Raw genomic sequence first — 16,155 nt, 5'->3', positions numbered from 1 at the left:
TTCATTTAATCATATTCTCGTGGTACTGTTATATAACAGACAGTCTTAAAAATGGCAGATCTGTCCTCCATAGATTATTTTAAGCCTTCCTAGTTAAGTTTTATGTAAATTTTTAATGTACAGGTAGTTCGACTGTCATGATTTCATTGTTTTAGTTAATAGGTACTTAAACATTATTCATATTTGATATTTTGGTATAAACGTGGTTCAGATGCATAATTTGAATAATTATTATACATTATAACTTTTTCTATTCAAAAGATTTTCTATTATAATTGTCAAAGTGAATTAATATAACTTTCGCTCTTTCGAAGATCAGGCGAAATTACATATAGTGGTACTAAAATATCAATAACATTGTATACAATCCAGAATCGTATAAATTTTCCTCAATTATACGTTTACACAATAAAGTCATCTGGGTTTTTTACACGTCGATTAGTTACATTGCTTTAAAGCAAAACAACATATATTTGTATTAATAGAAAATCAAAGAATGTAGTGTATTTGAATAGAAAACAATTATTATGTTCTTTACTGTACATAAATTAAAAATCCGTTCGTATCCGCTATACGTGTATCCACGAGCGAATTGACCGAGAAAAAGTAACATACTACAGTAACATACTCTTCGTTCCAAATACTGCGTATATGTAGTAAATTTCATGATGATTTGTTTAGCCACGAGCTCATAAATAACAAACACATTATGAATAAGATGATGTTATACTAGTAAGAGCTTCAAACGTCTAATAAGTCTATTTTAGCTATAGAATTATTTGTCCCTTTAAGCCGTACTATTTTGCCGAATATGACAAAATATACATATATATAGTTAGAATAGTTTTGTAGGTTTTAGTTTTTATGAATGGGGGTAAATATATGTATTATTATAAATGAGTATGAGTATTTACATAAGTATGTTTAATGTAACTGATGTCAACATGTACATGTTAATTTATCAATGTGATATTTATATGCATAGATGAATTCATTTAATCATTTATACATATAATGACATATTTTTGTTTGAATTAGTCTAGTAAAATTTTTAAATTTGATAAATAAAATTATAAACGTCCGTTCTCGATTAAAGATTACTCGTATCATACAAGTATGTAGTACCTAGACCCAAAAAAAACAGTATTATTTTGGAATTTAATGGAATGGTCTACCCGCCTATGCTAACGGTTTACGCTGCACCAGTGACGATATGATGAGCATGAGGGAGGTCAGTTAACCCATGGTTGCTATTTCACTAATAATTTATCACGATGGTTTCCAGGGGAAACCTTGTGGAAGTCAGCCTGACTTGGTACATTGCTAGCAATGGAGACCACATTAGATATTATTTATACGATACATAAATACGATACATTTTTCATTCTAATTTCTTATTTATCATATTTACAGCAAGAGCTTATGGCTCGACAAGTGACGTCATCATTATCAAGCAGTATTGGAGCTGCGAACACAGAGTTGTCGTTGGATCCGTTCCTCTCAGGACTGACAGACCACCAGCGGCAAGAGTCAGCCGATAGCGGGCTGGGAATGGGAGTCCCGCAGTCGTATTCGATGCCACACACGCCCGAGGGCTTCTTAGCCAGTATGGACGATCGTATGGACTGCAGTAGTGAGGCAGGCGCCAATATGGACTCTTCAGACATGCCACTTGGAGACACAGAAGATTTGGTACCTTCTCTACAGGTAATTGACTAATAAATATTTGATAGTTACTTATTAGATGATGTAGTAGCAACTATATATACTAAACGATTACTATAGCCAGAGATATCACGTGAGCGTTACTTTATAAAAACATGGCGCCACTTTCGTAGAGATTTGCGTATGCTTTCCTAATATAACATTTTCTCACGATACTATCCTACTATCGGTTCTTACAGTATTTTCCTCGTTCCATAATTCTTTGAATGTGTGATGTTGACCATGAGTTCCATGACACATTTATGCGCGTCATTGCCCTGGAATCTTTTTAATATTTATCACTATTAGCTTAAATAATAGTCTTTGTAAATTATAAATTATAATTTAATTGCATTGTTTATATATATATTATATATAAACAATGCAATTAAATATTAATTATTATTTCAGAAATATGAACAAATTTTTAGTTTAATTAAAATATTATTGATATCAAGTGTTTTTGTTAATTAATAAATTTTTCTTTGTGTTGTTGTTAAATAATTAATTATTAATATTATTTAAGTTATATGTCCATAATGGATCAGTCTGTTCTTTTCAGTGAAAACTGCTCTAGTTATGATTATGTCGTTGTATTAGACCTATTATGTATTAATAGCAATTAAATCTTGCGTCTTATGTATGTGCAATAAAGATTTTTCCGCAGCTTTATCGTGATATAATGATAATAGACGCTGCTCAAATACATTTAAAAATATTTTGAGATCAAATTTCGTTGTACATAGCATAAACAAAACTATCGGTTTCAATCAGCATGGTTGCAAATTGATGGGTATGAAATTTATCTTGATACCTATTTCTGAGGAATCCCTCCAAATGACTATCAGGTTAGGTTTGCCATCTTGTCTGTAGTAAGATAAAGATAGCAAAAAAAGAGATGTGTGTCTGATTGTGTGTATCGGTCGGCGTGTTTTCTACGTATATTATACTTCAGTATTTATATAAGTTGTTTAGTTGTCCATAACAGAAGCTTAGCTAGATGTTATTCTGTGAATTGTTATGGGTTATTATCTTAGACACATTGAGTCACACCACACTACGACAACTACGATCACAGTTTGAATTTATTGTCAATATTTTGCTGTTACATATAATACTGGCCGCGTCTTCCTCTTTTTAATTGGGTAATGGTGATTTACGGGGATAAGCAATGTTTCCCTCTTCATTCAAAATGATACTTCATTGCTTAATCATGATTGTATGAGCATGATTGTATGACATCAAGACGTAACAAAACAAAGTTTTTTTTATAGCAGATTTGTACTTAATATTAGTTACAATATAATGCCTATAATTCAAAACTACTGACTCATTAAATGACAATCTTTCCGTCAGTACTTTTTAATCTATCAATACGTACATATTGTATATGTACATATATGTAATCTTAACAATATTTTGTTTTGATTTCAGTTGAGTGAGCTGACCAATGACATGCTGTTGGACGACGTGCAGTCATTGATAAACCCTACTCCAAATAAACCTGGCAACATGCTGACCTGGCTTTAAGCGCTATCGCAGCGTAGTCCGCCGCCAGCGCAATTCGCGCGATGCCTGCGATTGCGCGATTATTCACCGGGTGCACGCTCGATGCTTACAAACTTTCATATTAGGTACTATGTTTATTTAGCGTACTTACCATGGCATCAAATATATGCAGTGTCGGTGACAATACGCTAACGGTGGTGTATATTTCAATACGATATACAATAACAAGAGTAATGTGTGGTTGCCGCTGATTTTGTTTGATGTGTCGGTGTGGTGTCAATGTCACCATATCGATTTAAAATATAATTACAACATCGCTAATTACTCAGAATTAGTTTTGTCGTCCCTGCATTTATTCGAATGGGACAGAAATACTAAATTCTGTGTAGTAAGCGTATTTTATTATTGAATTGTCATATGTGTATTAGGATGTTTGTGTCTGAACGAGATAATGATTGTACTAATCAAAATTTCACTAAGTGTTTTACATTGGTGTTATTTGTATTTTTGTTTTAATGTGAAGGACAATAATAGTTGCCTGTAGGCCATAAACAGCGAGCGGTTTATGTAGATGCCACGTAACGTTATGTTATTGGCCATGACTGTCATGAATGGCTAGTCATAATTAGATAGATACAAATAGGGCATATTGCTCTGAACCCGAGTCTTCTCGGTCGCTGCAAACCTTCTTTCATAGCCGAAAGGAGTGATGTTGCAACGCAATTGAACATAGGCTAGGATTCCCATATTCTTCATGTTTAAGATTGTCGGAAATCCTACTCTTCTAAAAGTTATTGTAAAAATTAGACGTACTGCCTGATTTGATACAAAGTCGTGTGTCTACTAAATTACGATACGATTGTGATAACATCTATAACTTAACAGTGCCTTATCGTGCCTTAAAGAAAGTTATTTATTGTGTTTTGTAATTTAGATGTTACAATGTTTCTACATTTTTCTATTCAGAATTTTGATGTATTATTCATTTGAGATAATTATACTACTTAATATATATACTTTTAGTAACGTGTTTTATCGACTTACACCGTCCTTTTGGTATTTGTTTCGAGATTATTGATAGTTGTTAAGTTTTATCCTTAATCGTGAACTAGACAATAATAATTATGTTGGCATCTATTATAATTTACTTATGTATAATAAAATAGTTCGAAGAGTGTGGTGATATAATTGCTGGAAATATCCAGCTGCATTCATATGTAGCTGGTCGGTTTTGTACGTGCAGACGATAACAAGAACCAGATCGTCAGTATATTAATACGAGTCAAGAGGAATGGTGAGATATTTTTTGACACGTGGCAATTTAATCTCTTTTATATATTGTTAGTGATTTAAGAGAAAAAAAAAACTTTTTAGACGTTTTTTTTTTCATAATCATTCGGAGCATAAAAACGTTATCTCTTTATGATTAGTGTGCAATATAAACGATGTCAAACCATTTGGTGCCAACTGAGATAATTTGTAAACATATCTTCACTGTCATATAAGTATTATTTCGTTAACTTTATCTTATCGATCTGTGAAAATCTATCATTCATATTTTGTCAGTATGTCGAAACCTTCTCAAAATTGTGTTTTAGCCCACCTAGTCTTTAGATGTTTTTATTTACTTATGTGAGTGTGATGAATTCTACAATCTTTATTGACTTATCATAATGAAATTAGGACTATTTTAAATGCTACATTGAAAACTTTGCCATATTAGGAAAATACTATTATTCTTATAAGACTTTAATGTAATTTTCAATTATATAAAATAAGAGATATAAGCATCTGTATAACTATTGTAATTAGAGGTAAAGGTGCTGGGTTTTGATACATTTAATTTTGTATTCTGTAGGTCCATTCGTTATACTTTATTTGTATTCGTGTAATAGTTCTTATGCTCCCTAAGTTACGATGCTTTACATATTGTTCGGGTAATTATTCTCAAACGTTTTATATTTACGAAGCCTCTGAGCGGATTTAAATAATGCACTGTAGTAGGATATTAAATATGCTGTTTGTGACTGCGATTGAATTATATAGTACAGGCCCGCATTATACTTATTTACATAATATGTTGCTGTAATATATTATGAAACATTCCATTTTGCTAACAGTTCGCTGTGCTCGACCGCCTCTCGGTCGGACTGTGACGTGGCTTGTCGCAGAGTAATATTCTGAACAATATATCAAGTGTAAAATATATAGTTTATTTCTAAGTATAGCCTTTATTATTACAAACATATCTTTTCAGTCTGATAGCAGAAGCAAGTTTTCTCTGTAGTGTATGTAACTTTACTTATATTGATGTTATAACAAAAGAAATAGATGTGTATCAAAAGCAAATATTTTACAATTTCCTCATTGTAAATAATTCGATATTCTTATATGAATAATATCAATTAAATAAATCCATACTTGTTTTAATATTTTAATTTACTTCACACCTTGAATACATAACATAGTATAATTTGAGTCTAAAACAGCATTTATTCGTATAATCTGTATCACATCACTAGAGTTCATCTTGTACTTTCTGTTGAAGAGATAAACAAGATTAGTCTTTAATCTTCAATAGTGTATGTATATTTCAAGTTGAATAATTAAAAACAACTGCACATCTAAGCCAAGTTAATAAAAAAAATTGAATTGGGTAAACATGCCAAATTTTAATAATTAATTATCTGATTAAAACTATAACTACAGTGTCCATTAAAAAAAAACAGATCAGGCAGATTTTATTAATGAGGGAGACTAATTTATCCTTTGTGTTAGTGTTTATGTTAGTTGCAAGAATTCAAAAATATGTATTTTAAAGAGGAAAGAAATACGCCAAGGATCTTTCATCATTAATAGTGTTTAATGAAATCTAAGATTACGGAAGTATACCAGACGAACAAGTATAAATTATTAAGAAAAAGCAAAATAATTTCGATCGGGTGCAGAATTCATAAGCATATCTATAGCAAATAATGCCCATTATATAAAATATAGTGAGTGTATTAGTTGTAAAGATATAATAATACGTAAGAAGTAGCGTTTTATAAGTACTATTACAAGATAAACATATTCTACTACAAATTGTTAGTTAGTCGTTAATCTAATTTCATACTCGCGAGTTAGTACATGGTTGAAATTGTTTCTTACGTTCAAAGTTCTATATACTATATGTTCTATATACCTACAGGAAAGTATAAAAAAGCAAAAAAATATTATGATAATGTTTTATTTTACAATTCTTAGTTCTCCACATTCGAATTAAATTACTCGAATACAGATAGCATAAATATTAACTCTACTGTTATCACATATATACATTGTTATATGCAATTTTTACATTATTCACAAATACACTTTTTAGTAAATGTATGTACAAATTATTGCTTTCTTACTGCTGGATCCTTAAAGCGTTCGTCTTGAGGCAGCTCCCTAGTAGCTGTCAGCTGACGATAATATTCTGCGGACAATTTAGGTGTCCGAGGTCGTGCGGGATCATTTATATCCACGTAGTAAAATCCAAAACGTTCCCTGTAGAAAGCACATTAAAAATATTGAGTTATGTAAGAGAAAAAAGATTTTTAGTAGAAACACATTGATCAATAATTCCAGAAGAGCTCTTGTGACGCTATGGTTTATAATCTGCGCTTGTTGGATACAAATAAGTTCTAATCTGACTGAGACATTGAAATATTGTAACAAGTTTGCTTTCTAAATAATTATGGAAACGTTCTCAAGTCTCTTCGTAATCGCAAGCGACCAAACTTGACTAGATAGATACATAAAATGCACTAATGCACTAATTTACAAATCCAAAAAATCTTTTAGTGATGTGACGTTAGTGGATAAATTACTTACGAGAATCCTGCTCGCCATTCAAAATTGTCCATCAAAGTCCAAGCGGTATAACCCAGAACATTAACTCCGTCCTCATAGATTACAGTCAATATTACTGAGAGGTAATCCTAAAAAAATATTTTCGTCTTAATATCATAAGTTATTATATATAATTCCAAACAAGTTTATCTTAACCAATATATTCTATTGATATAAATAAAAGAAGTTAATACTAACATTATAATATTGGATGCGCTTATAATCTTCTAAAGTGCCGCGGTCTGATACACCATTCTCAGTTATGTAAATTGGTGGATCGTCGTATGAACTTTTACACCAGCGAAGGAAATTTGCAAATCCAGTTGGTACTACCTGATAGATAAAACATTATATTAAAGATTTTCTACAAAGAAATTAGCTAATTAAATAGCTTAAAGAGTCTTTACCCTAAGCCATTGGGAAGCAGACTCCTCGCCGACTTCTGTTGTGGTTATAGCTCCGATATCTTTCAGCCAAGAAGGAGATTTCGCTATGGAATCTACGCCAGCTCCAGTTATTAAATGTGTTGTGTAATGATTGATACCAAGGAAATCTGATGTACCCTTAATTCTTTGAATCCAATATTCATCAAACTGATTCAGGCGAGATCGTGGATAGCCTTCAGCCTCGCTCTGGCGGGCTACGTTTTCAATCATAACAGATGGGTACCCACCTTCCACGGTAAATATCGGATGAGCGAACCAACCGAACTGAAAATTAAACAAGTATATATTATACATGTTGTATTAAAAAATAATATATAATTGTATACATACCTAATGAATATTTTAAGTCTGTTTAAACGATCAGTACGAATAGTTACCGTAAATCGCTGAAATACCATCCTGATCATCTGGATGAATGGCGGTCTTCCACAGTGCGGTTTTCTAGAAACTTTTTGCCTCGCACAACCACATTATGGAATCACCTTCCAGCAATGGTATTTCCGAACCGATACGATATTGAAACTTTCAAGAGCTCATTCTTTCTTAAAAGGCCGACAACGTACTTGCAATTCCCCTGGTGTTGCGGGTGCTCATGGGCGGCGGTAATCACTTACCATCAGGTGAGCCGTATGCTCGTTTGTCCCCTGTGTTATAAAAAAAAAAATCTATACAGCTTGGGTATAGACTTCGAAATATATGAAGTCTTTTAAAAAATATAGGTACATATTAGAATCCATTGTAAAGCAATTGGCTAATAGTCACACACATATACATATGTTTATGTCAAACCTTTACAAAATGTAAAAATCCTACGTGTATGTAAATCAAATAATAGGAATAAGTAACTTACTTTAAATTGATTTGCCACTTCTGCTAAAGTAACTTGTTCTGCAATTTCTGGATCTTTGGGCTCGTACCAAATAGAATTAATGGAGATCATAATTTTGCCATTTTGTTTTGATCGGTATGTGTCGTTATACAGATGATAGGCTTCAGCGTGGGCTTTCAGTAAAGTATCACTGCACAAGTAGTTTCCGACTCCATGACTGTCAATTGCGGGTGCCTTCTTCTCGTCACCATACGCGTCTTCACAAATTTCGTAAGGTTCGTTGAAGGTAATCCAGGATTTAATCCTGTCACCGAATTCCCGGAAACATATGTCTGCGTAATCCCGGAAGTATTCGATCATTTTAGGATTCGCCCAACCTCCCAAATCTTGTAATGTTTGAGGTAAATCCCAGTGGAAAAGGGTAACCTAAAATTCAGAGGGGAAAGGCTATTCTTAGTAATGTGGACGATGACCTTATTACTAGCAATGTACCATGTCATGCTGACCTCCACGCGGTTTCCCCTGGAAACCACCGTGATAAATTCTTGGTGAATTTGTTTGTGAATTTTGTGAATTTGTCACGATGGGCCAACTAACCTGATCTCATCTTATCATCTTCCACTGGTGCCCCGCCAGCGTTAACCGTTAGCCCAGGCGGGTGCGTCATTCTATTATCATCCATAAAAAATCTTAAATTCTAATATCAATAACATACATTGCTATTTGTACATTTACTGTTACACCTTTGTATAAAATCAGACTCTCTACTCGAACCTACCATACCATATACTATGGGTATAGGTATGTATAATTGTCTTACATTGAGTTTTGCGATTGAGTGCTTCTCTGCATTGTTTTCTTTCGATTAGGAAAGTTAAACTTTACTGTAATGTTATCCCAGATAAGATCAAATTACCTCATCAGAAGAGACAGAACAAGAATGATGCCTTAGGCGCATAATATATTCTGTGAGGATTACTTATTTCTGACTGGATATGTATATAGTTAATACAACCAACATAGCTAATATTAATTAAACCAACAACTCAAAAAAATACCAAGCCACTAAATTGTAGAAAAACATAAACAATAATACCAATAATAGTTAAAAAGATAATAATTACCAGTGGTTCGATGTTCTTCGCTTCAAGAGCATCCAGCAAATCATTGTAGTAACGAACTCCGTCTGGGTTTAGGTAGTCCACTTGACCCGTTGGTAGTATTCGAGCCCAGGATAACGAGAAACGGTAGAAGTCGACGCCGAGGTAAGCCAATTCTTCAACATCTTCACGGTATCGGTTGTAGGAGTCACATGCTATATCTCCGTTTGTACCATCAGCAATCATTTCTGGGCGAGTGTGAGTGAGACGATCCCATACATTTTCAGATTTACCTAAAGTACATAACATTATTAAAATATCAGTTGTATACATTTATTGGAGATTAAAAATTATATTTTGTTAAATATGATTCACCTATTATGAAACTCACCGCTAACATTCCAGGCCCCCTCAATCTGATGTGCGGCCGTTGCTACCCCAAAAGTGAAACCTTCAGGGAATTTGGTATAAAGGGCAGAGCTCCTAAAATATAAGTAATTGTAATTTAACACTGAAATGTAATGTTTGTATTCTGCTGTTTTATAAGAAAGAATTGGAGTGAATAATCTTCGGCTCACTTCAGAAATCAGTGCCATAAATTTGGGTTATTATACAAACCTTACGCTATAAATGTACTGTTTAATTTTCTATCAAAAGCTATGTAATATTACCTTATTTGTGTCATATTTATTATTAGTGTAAGTATTGTATAATAACCCAAATTTATGAATTAAGTATACTGATTTCTGAAGACATCCATATTTTATTACTAAATTACTATGATAATATACAATATAATGATTACTACATGTATAGACGAGAGTAATGCCTTATGATGTGTCGTTACGTTATTACTTGACTGCGTTTTACAGAGAAGGTACAATTCCAAAACGCAACAAAGTTGCGGGCGTATTATATGAATGACAACTTGTACTTACATTGGAATCTACAGTTTTTCTACCTTGCAATCATAGGATTACAAGGTAGAAAAACTCCATTAAGTATAAACTTAATGGATGTTTATGTGGTCAATAAAAAATATATCCAAGATTAAGCTTGGTAAGTGGTTTAACTGCCAGTTTCAAGATTGCGGTCATAACTTAGAGGACTTGTAAATTTTGGAGAGAAATATTTAAATTTTCTAGACACAAGGGTGTCTAGTTTGATACAGCATTAATTATAATGCTTTATTTTTTACATTTATTATAGTAAAATAAATATTAACTGATTATTTCACATATGGCGTAATAATCTTGGTAAATAATTTAATCGGTAGTGTTGAACAGTGCTCTGAACATCATTTCATGTGGCAAATTCGAAATGGTGCACCCGCCTGTGCTAACGGTATAATCTGTCGAGGATCAGTTTATTGTACCGAATTCTTGCGAATTCCGACTTTCAGTATTACCAGGTAATACCTGGAATTAATCACGAGGGTTTCCATAGGGACGTGAAGGTTAATCTGACTTGGCACCTACTTTACTATTAATGGGTAATTGTAATCTACCTTTCATTACTAACGATTCCTCCGCACCAAACCAACAAAGTTGTACATGACTATGAAACTATAATATTATAGGTAACTGCTTTATTACCCATTGAATGTAAATCATCGCCTTGTAGACTCTTACATTGAATATAATTTGATAATGGAGTAACGAATAACTAACTTTATTGAATTGACTAAACAACAATCGTAGCAAATGTTGGCATAACAAACATGTACTTACGTGTGGCTTAATGCTAACAGCGCGATAAGGGACCACAAAGCCATGGTCTTTTTCGTACAAACACCTCTACCAGACTAAATCAAAATGAAGAGGTATCTTTAGCTAACCGGTCAGTGTTGTGTACACTCCGCGACACTGATCGCTTAGTCACAATTGTAACGGTAGATGTTTCGCGCGGTAAGGTTCAGTACATCTTCAAGATAACGTCAATTTCTTATGACATTATTACTTAACCCTTTATTGAGAGTGATATCGTGCATTTTGAAGTGTTTGTTATTATTGTTTATGTAACAACGTTTAGTGAGTAAATATAGTTTATTATTGTTACTATTCATCTGGATCATAAAACTACTTAACTACTTTTTTTAATGGGTGAAAATGAAATAATTCATTGGACTGCTCTGACGGCAGTCACAGAAAGAGCACTAGAGCAGGATGACAGGAAGAATATAAAGTGGAAATATTTTCCCATTAGGCAATATTTGTTTTGCAAAGCGATGTCCTTATACATATCTTTTACATATATACAATGTCGGTGGCAATGAAGCATATGGTCAGCCGTTAGTACTATTTCCTCCACTACTAGCGTTGCGTGTATAGACCCAGAAAAGTATTAAATTTTTTTGTAGAAGACAGCAGGAAAGAACTCTCTAAAACTATAATTTCCGCGACTATTTAGATAAAGGAGAGTATGAGAAATTTAATGAATTCCTATCAGATGGTGAGTGGTTCAATGTTACAATCCTTAATGATCGCAAGCGGTTCAATGGATAAATGAATTAAGTAAAATATACAATAAGTTTTATTATTGGTGCTTGTTAATTAATGCTCAAAGTAATTTTTTTTATAAATTTCACATGAAATGTCAAATGAACCTCTGACTACCGCGTAGCGTGATTTATGGCCTATGCAGTTTTGTTTTAAAGTATATTTTCCTTAATACTTGAAACGTCATATTTCATAGTAATTTAAAACTTAAATGTTTTAATATCAAGTTTCATCTAGCAAGCCTTGCATAACACAGAGGTAGTCCACTGAGGTGGCCAGAGAGTGAGTTAGAAGGATTCCTCGTGTGAGTACGTCTCGGACTTTCCACATCTCATGGTTGGCACATGTATAAAGAGCAACGGAGAAAGTCCGCTTCAATATATTTGTTGGCAAAAATCTCCACGGTTGATTGGCCCACCAACTGAAAAACAAAATTTAATATTTCATGTATGTAAATTGTAACTTTCAATCTAATTTGTTACTATATTTTAATAAGTAAATGTTTTTATACAGCAAAAAATAATTTATTAAGTTGGCTGTGGTTTCATAACTATCTGAGTTAGCTAGTAAACTGGTATACTAGCAAACTCAAATAGATATATGTAGTAGGTACTTGTTATCAATGTATGTTAAAGAAAGTTTAAAATTGGATTTTACGTTTGTACATAGTCAATAAGTCACATTTTTTGTTACTGAAACACACAAACACAAGAGGGCCTCTCTGTTAGAAAGTACTGTGTACTGGTGTACTGTTAGTAGTAACAATTGACTATATAAATAAATAAATAACCCTGGACAATAATTAACACAGTGCCATCTAGTCCCACTGTAAGCACAGCTTGTGTTATGCGTACTAGATAAGTGATATAAATAATTAGATATTTTTTTATACATGAATACATACTTTAAGTACATTATTTCGTCATTTGATGCCCGTGGTATCTTTTGAGCATTGCCATTCCTGAGATTCTGACTTATACGTATTTTTTATAGAATTGAAATGGCAAAGAAATAAGTGTCTGGAAGTAGGTTTCTGTTTTTGATAGAAAATATACTTGTGAATTCGAATAAGACATGATTGTTTGACAGTCACCAACGAATAAACTAATATGTTTTTTTCCTATCTAATATAATTGGACTGGCAATCAAGATAATGGTATGTTCGCCATTGTCAGTATTACAGGTAGTACTAAGATATCATATCTCTTATCCTGTAATTTCATCATCTTATTTCACTTTTATATACGAAACGAAGGTTACACTGCAAGCTTGATCTCAGCTGAAGTAGCTGTGACTGAGTTAACCCCTGTATACATAATAAGCCTTCTACTAATAAAGTTAGACATAGAAAGGTAATCTAGTAACAACGTGTAGCTACTTTCTTATGTAAAACAAAGTGTTACCTGAGGTAGAGTCCTTCGAATGTAAAGAACGTTATGGCTAGTACGAAAATGGGATAAACGAGTGGCATGACCACAAACAGGCAGAGTAACAAAGTGGCAATGAGCTTCAGGAAAGTAGGGAAAGGCGCACCGTAACGCCATAGTGTGTGAATATCATTTGCGAACTCTCGGACCAACAGTTTCACACGACCTAACCTCGACGCCGAGCGTAGCTGCTGAAGAATCATGGTCATTAGTCGTAATATGTATAATTAGACCGACGTAAACTGTAAAAACTCGTCTACGTGGATACGTCAGTCACCTATTCCAGCTACCAAATAGATAGCTTTGTAAGATGTGTTATGGTTGTAAGGATTCTATAAATTTCTTTTTATACATGTTTATAAATAAGAAATTTATAAAAATGGTGTAATATTGTAATTGTAAGTAATATACAATATTGTAAAATGTATGTACATTTTACAATATTACACCAGTTATAATATGTAGCTATTTGTTACTGCTTATAAATATTCATTATGAAATATATTACAGCTTTAATTTATATATTTATAACAATATTTAATTGAGGAAAAGAAACGAAATTACAGAATAAGAGACACGACATCTTAGTTCTCATCTCTCAATGTGATGTCTGTAGTTCATGTATCCCATCAAAAACATAAATGTGAAATGATAGCCGATTCTCATCTCTCAATGTGATGTCTGTAGTTCATGTATAGGATACATGTAAATAGCCGACGCTTATATCTTACCAGCAGATTGGGTGTTAGCTTGTTCGCCATTCCTATTATATAAAGAAACAAATAACTTTTATTTATAAAATACCGGCAAACAATTACTTAAATCGTTTACAAATGAATATAAGACTATCAGATTAATATTTGCTATCGATTTGCGTTATCATAATCGTTATTACCATTTAGGTATAGGTACTAATATACACACTATTACATACACATATATTACATTTTCAAATGGACTGAGTGGGTATCAAACCACTACGTTTTATATTTTTATAAAGATTATTTTATAACGTTGATACCTCCGACATAATGATAATTACCTATCTACAATGTTTCTACTGTAATATATGTGTTATATATTGCATCTATAGATATATTCTTATTAATTGTATCTATATTACTGGTTTCAAATTTACATACTTGAACCATAAACTTTTTATTTGTTCGGAGATATGGTTTCATACTGGTTCAGACTATAGTGAAGAAATACTGTTAGAAAATAAGCAGTTACATAGCACATCTTTGATAAAAATGGCCATGGTATTCAAATAAATTTCCTTATACAATGTAGATGCTTAAACTGTTGTATATTACATTTTAAATTTATCAGTGTACGACGCAAGTTTGTTTATATTACTGACACTGTCACTTTTTCTACCTTTGTCCCATTTTTTTCTAAAAGTGTAGGCAATGGCCGCTCAACCGTACTGCCGTGTTATTTTAGATTTAACTTAATTAAACGAATAGTAACGGGGGTAGTAAATAAAAAGTAAATTATCAGTTGTTTTATATTGATATAACATAGTTCTTGTTAGTTCGGACTAACACGTACTACTACTGTACTTTTTTCCGATGTGTTTAGAGTAATTTATTATATAATTATATTTTAACTTGTATTATTTCTTATGCATGTAAATTGTTTAATTGTAACCAATAATAAAATGCTTTTACTATTTACACGACGATTCAAGTTTTCCACATCTAGATGATACGTTGAGTATAATATATCGGGTCATTATCTTAAAATTTCTCTCAAGACAACAATGACATTTACATAAAAGGAGATGTATTAACTTCCTTCAACTTCAATAGTCTGGTCTTGGTACAATTTACACATAAGTAAATAATACGTACATACTTAGTATTTATTACAATAATGGTTTTAATAAAATACCTTTAATTTGCAACCAACGATCTCGTACATGGATAATATCCACGATTACTTTAGCGTTTTATTTACTTTAATAATAAAGTACTACTAATGTACTCTGGTTTCCTGGTTAATTACCACTGAGAAACACACTGGACAAATTAGATACTTCCTGCATCTCCCTCAATTACTCATAGCGTCTAAAAATAACTTGTATTACTAAATTAAGGAAGTAAGTGAAATTATAAATAAGGTACCTACTAGCCCAGTGGGTGGGTCCTACCAAATAGTTTAGTAGACCCTCGTCATATATATTTGGTTAATTCTCCTCCATTAAACAAAAGCAGACTACTTTATCAGTCATTTTTACCGCATGCCCGAACTAACTGCCAAATATATTATTTGCAATATCAGCTTTATACCTAATGCTTAAATATAATATTTATTATAATAGTCTGTTCGTCGTAATTTGATCGCTGAATTTCGATGCATGTCGAATATTTATTATTATTTATTGATACAAGTATAGTGTATAAAAGGAGCATATTTCCTGTATCTGTAATTGTCGGATGATTATTAGGGTTCTTAAAAATTGATACCAAACGAAATTGAGCTAAAACTTTTGCCGTTTGCCTTCGTCTTCGTTTATATTTAAAACCGGTATATTTCGAAAACTAATACCATCGATTTAAAATTATTGTTCGTCCAATTATATTGGGTATTTTTGTACATATTTGTTACTTCTTCTATTCTTTGACTATCGCCTGTTGCTTAAATTATGTAATATTCTCTTATCTGTGTTTAAAGGTTTACGTATCAGTCAATGCCCCTATTTGATACAACAATTAAATAGAAAATGGGGATTGAAAAATCAAAAAGATTTGTTATGGCTGA

At 32.4% G+C, this 16,155-nt stretch overlaps 3 protein-coding genes across 6 annotated transcripts in view; 1 reads left to right on the top strand and 2 right to left on the bottom strand.

Annotated features, from left to right (window-relative positions):
• Positions 1-5,629, top strand: part of LOC131845796 (transcriptional coactivator YAP1-like) — a 39,642-nt gene extending 34,013 nt beyond the window's left edge. For all 3 annotated transcript variants that reach the window (XM_059194899.1, XM_059194898.1, XM_059194897.1), the window contains 2 exons: positions 1,414-1,707; positions 3,139-5,629. In XM_059194899.1, the coding sequence (XP_059050882.1) occupies positions 1,414-1,707; positions 3,139-3,234 (390 nt within the window). In that variant the 3' untranslated portion in view covers positions 3,235-5,629. The remainder of the gene's footprint in view (positions 1-1,413; positions 1,708-3,138) is intronic.
• On the bottom strand, positions 4,771-11,302 carry LOC131845795 (myrosinase 1-like). The gene is made up of 9 exons (XM_059194895.1): positions 11,195-11,302; positions 9,856-9,947; positions 9,489-9,757; positions 8,386-8,790; positions 7,497-7,799; positions 7,288-7,422; positions 7,072-7,178; positions 6,609-6,744; positions 4,771-5,752 (listed from the first exon to the last, which is right to left on the bottom strand). The coding sequence occupies exons 1-9, from the start codon at positions 11,236-11,238 to the stop codon at positions 5,732-5,734; spliced, it is 1,512 nt and encodes a 503-aa protein (XP_059050878.1). The 5' UTR covers positions 11,239-11,302; the 3' UTR covers positions 4,771-5,731.
• Positions 11,303-12,009: 707 nt separating this feature from the next.
• LOC131845797 (uncharacterized) lies at positions 12,010-14,758 on the bottom strand. 2 transcript variants are annotated; one of them, XM_059194900.1, is made up of 3 exons: positions 14,532-14,758; positions 13,366-13,580; positions 12,010-12,383 (listed from the first exon to the last, which is right to left on the bottom strand). In XM_059194900.1, the coding sequence occupies exons 1-3, from the start codon at positions 14,571-14,573 to the stop codon at positions 12,185-12,187; spliced, it is 456 nt and encodes a 151-aa protein (XP_059050883.1). In that variant the 5' UTR covers positions 14,574-14,758; the 3' UTR covers positions 12,010-12,184. The 2 variants fall into 2 exon arrangements, with proteins under 2 accessions (XP_059050883.1, XP_059050884.1); XM_059194901.1 differs by having other exon boundaries at positions 13,366-13,577.
• Positions 14,759-16,155: the final 1,397 nt, after the last annotated feature.

Source organism: Achroia grisella, unplaced genomic scaffold (genome assembly GCF_030625045.1).
Source record: "Achroia grisella isolate CSIRO2021 unplaced genomic scaffold, CSIRO_AGI_Agris_v1 utg487, whole genome shotgun sequence".
Taxonomy (NCBI): Eukaryota; Metazoa; Arthropoda; class Insecta; order Lepidoptera; family Pyralidae; genus Achroia; species Achroia grisella.
This window is presented reverse-complemented; position numbering and strand designations above follow the sequence as displayed.

Bases quoted from the DNA above. Each gene is read 5' to 3' on its own strand.
- LOC131845797 (XM_059194900.1), bottom strand. From the start codon at position 14,573: ATGAAACCATATCTCCGAACAAATAAAAAGTTTATGGTTCAA. The intron at 13,581-14,531 runs GTATGTAAATTT...ATGATTCTTCAG, and splicing joins ATAAAAAGTTTATGGTTCAA to CAGCTACGCTCGGCGTCGAG. The intron at 12,384-13,365 runs GTAACACTTTGT...TTTGTTTTTCAG, and splicing joins TTCGAAGGACTCTACCTCAG to TTGGTGGGCCAATCAACCGT.
- LOC131845795 (XM_059194895.1), bottom strand. From the start codon at position 11,238: ATGGCTTTGTGGTCCCTTATCGCGCTGTTAGCATTAAGCCACAC. The intron at 9,948-11,194 runs GTAAGTACATGT...CTTATATTTTAG, and splicing joins CTGTTAGCATTAAGCCACAC to GAGCTCTGCCCTTTATACCA. The intron at 6,745-7,071 runs GTAAGTAATTTA...TGCTTTCTACAG, and splicing joins GAATGGCGAGCAGGATTCTC to GGAACGTTTTGGATTTTACT.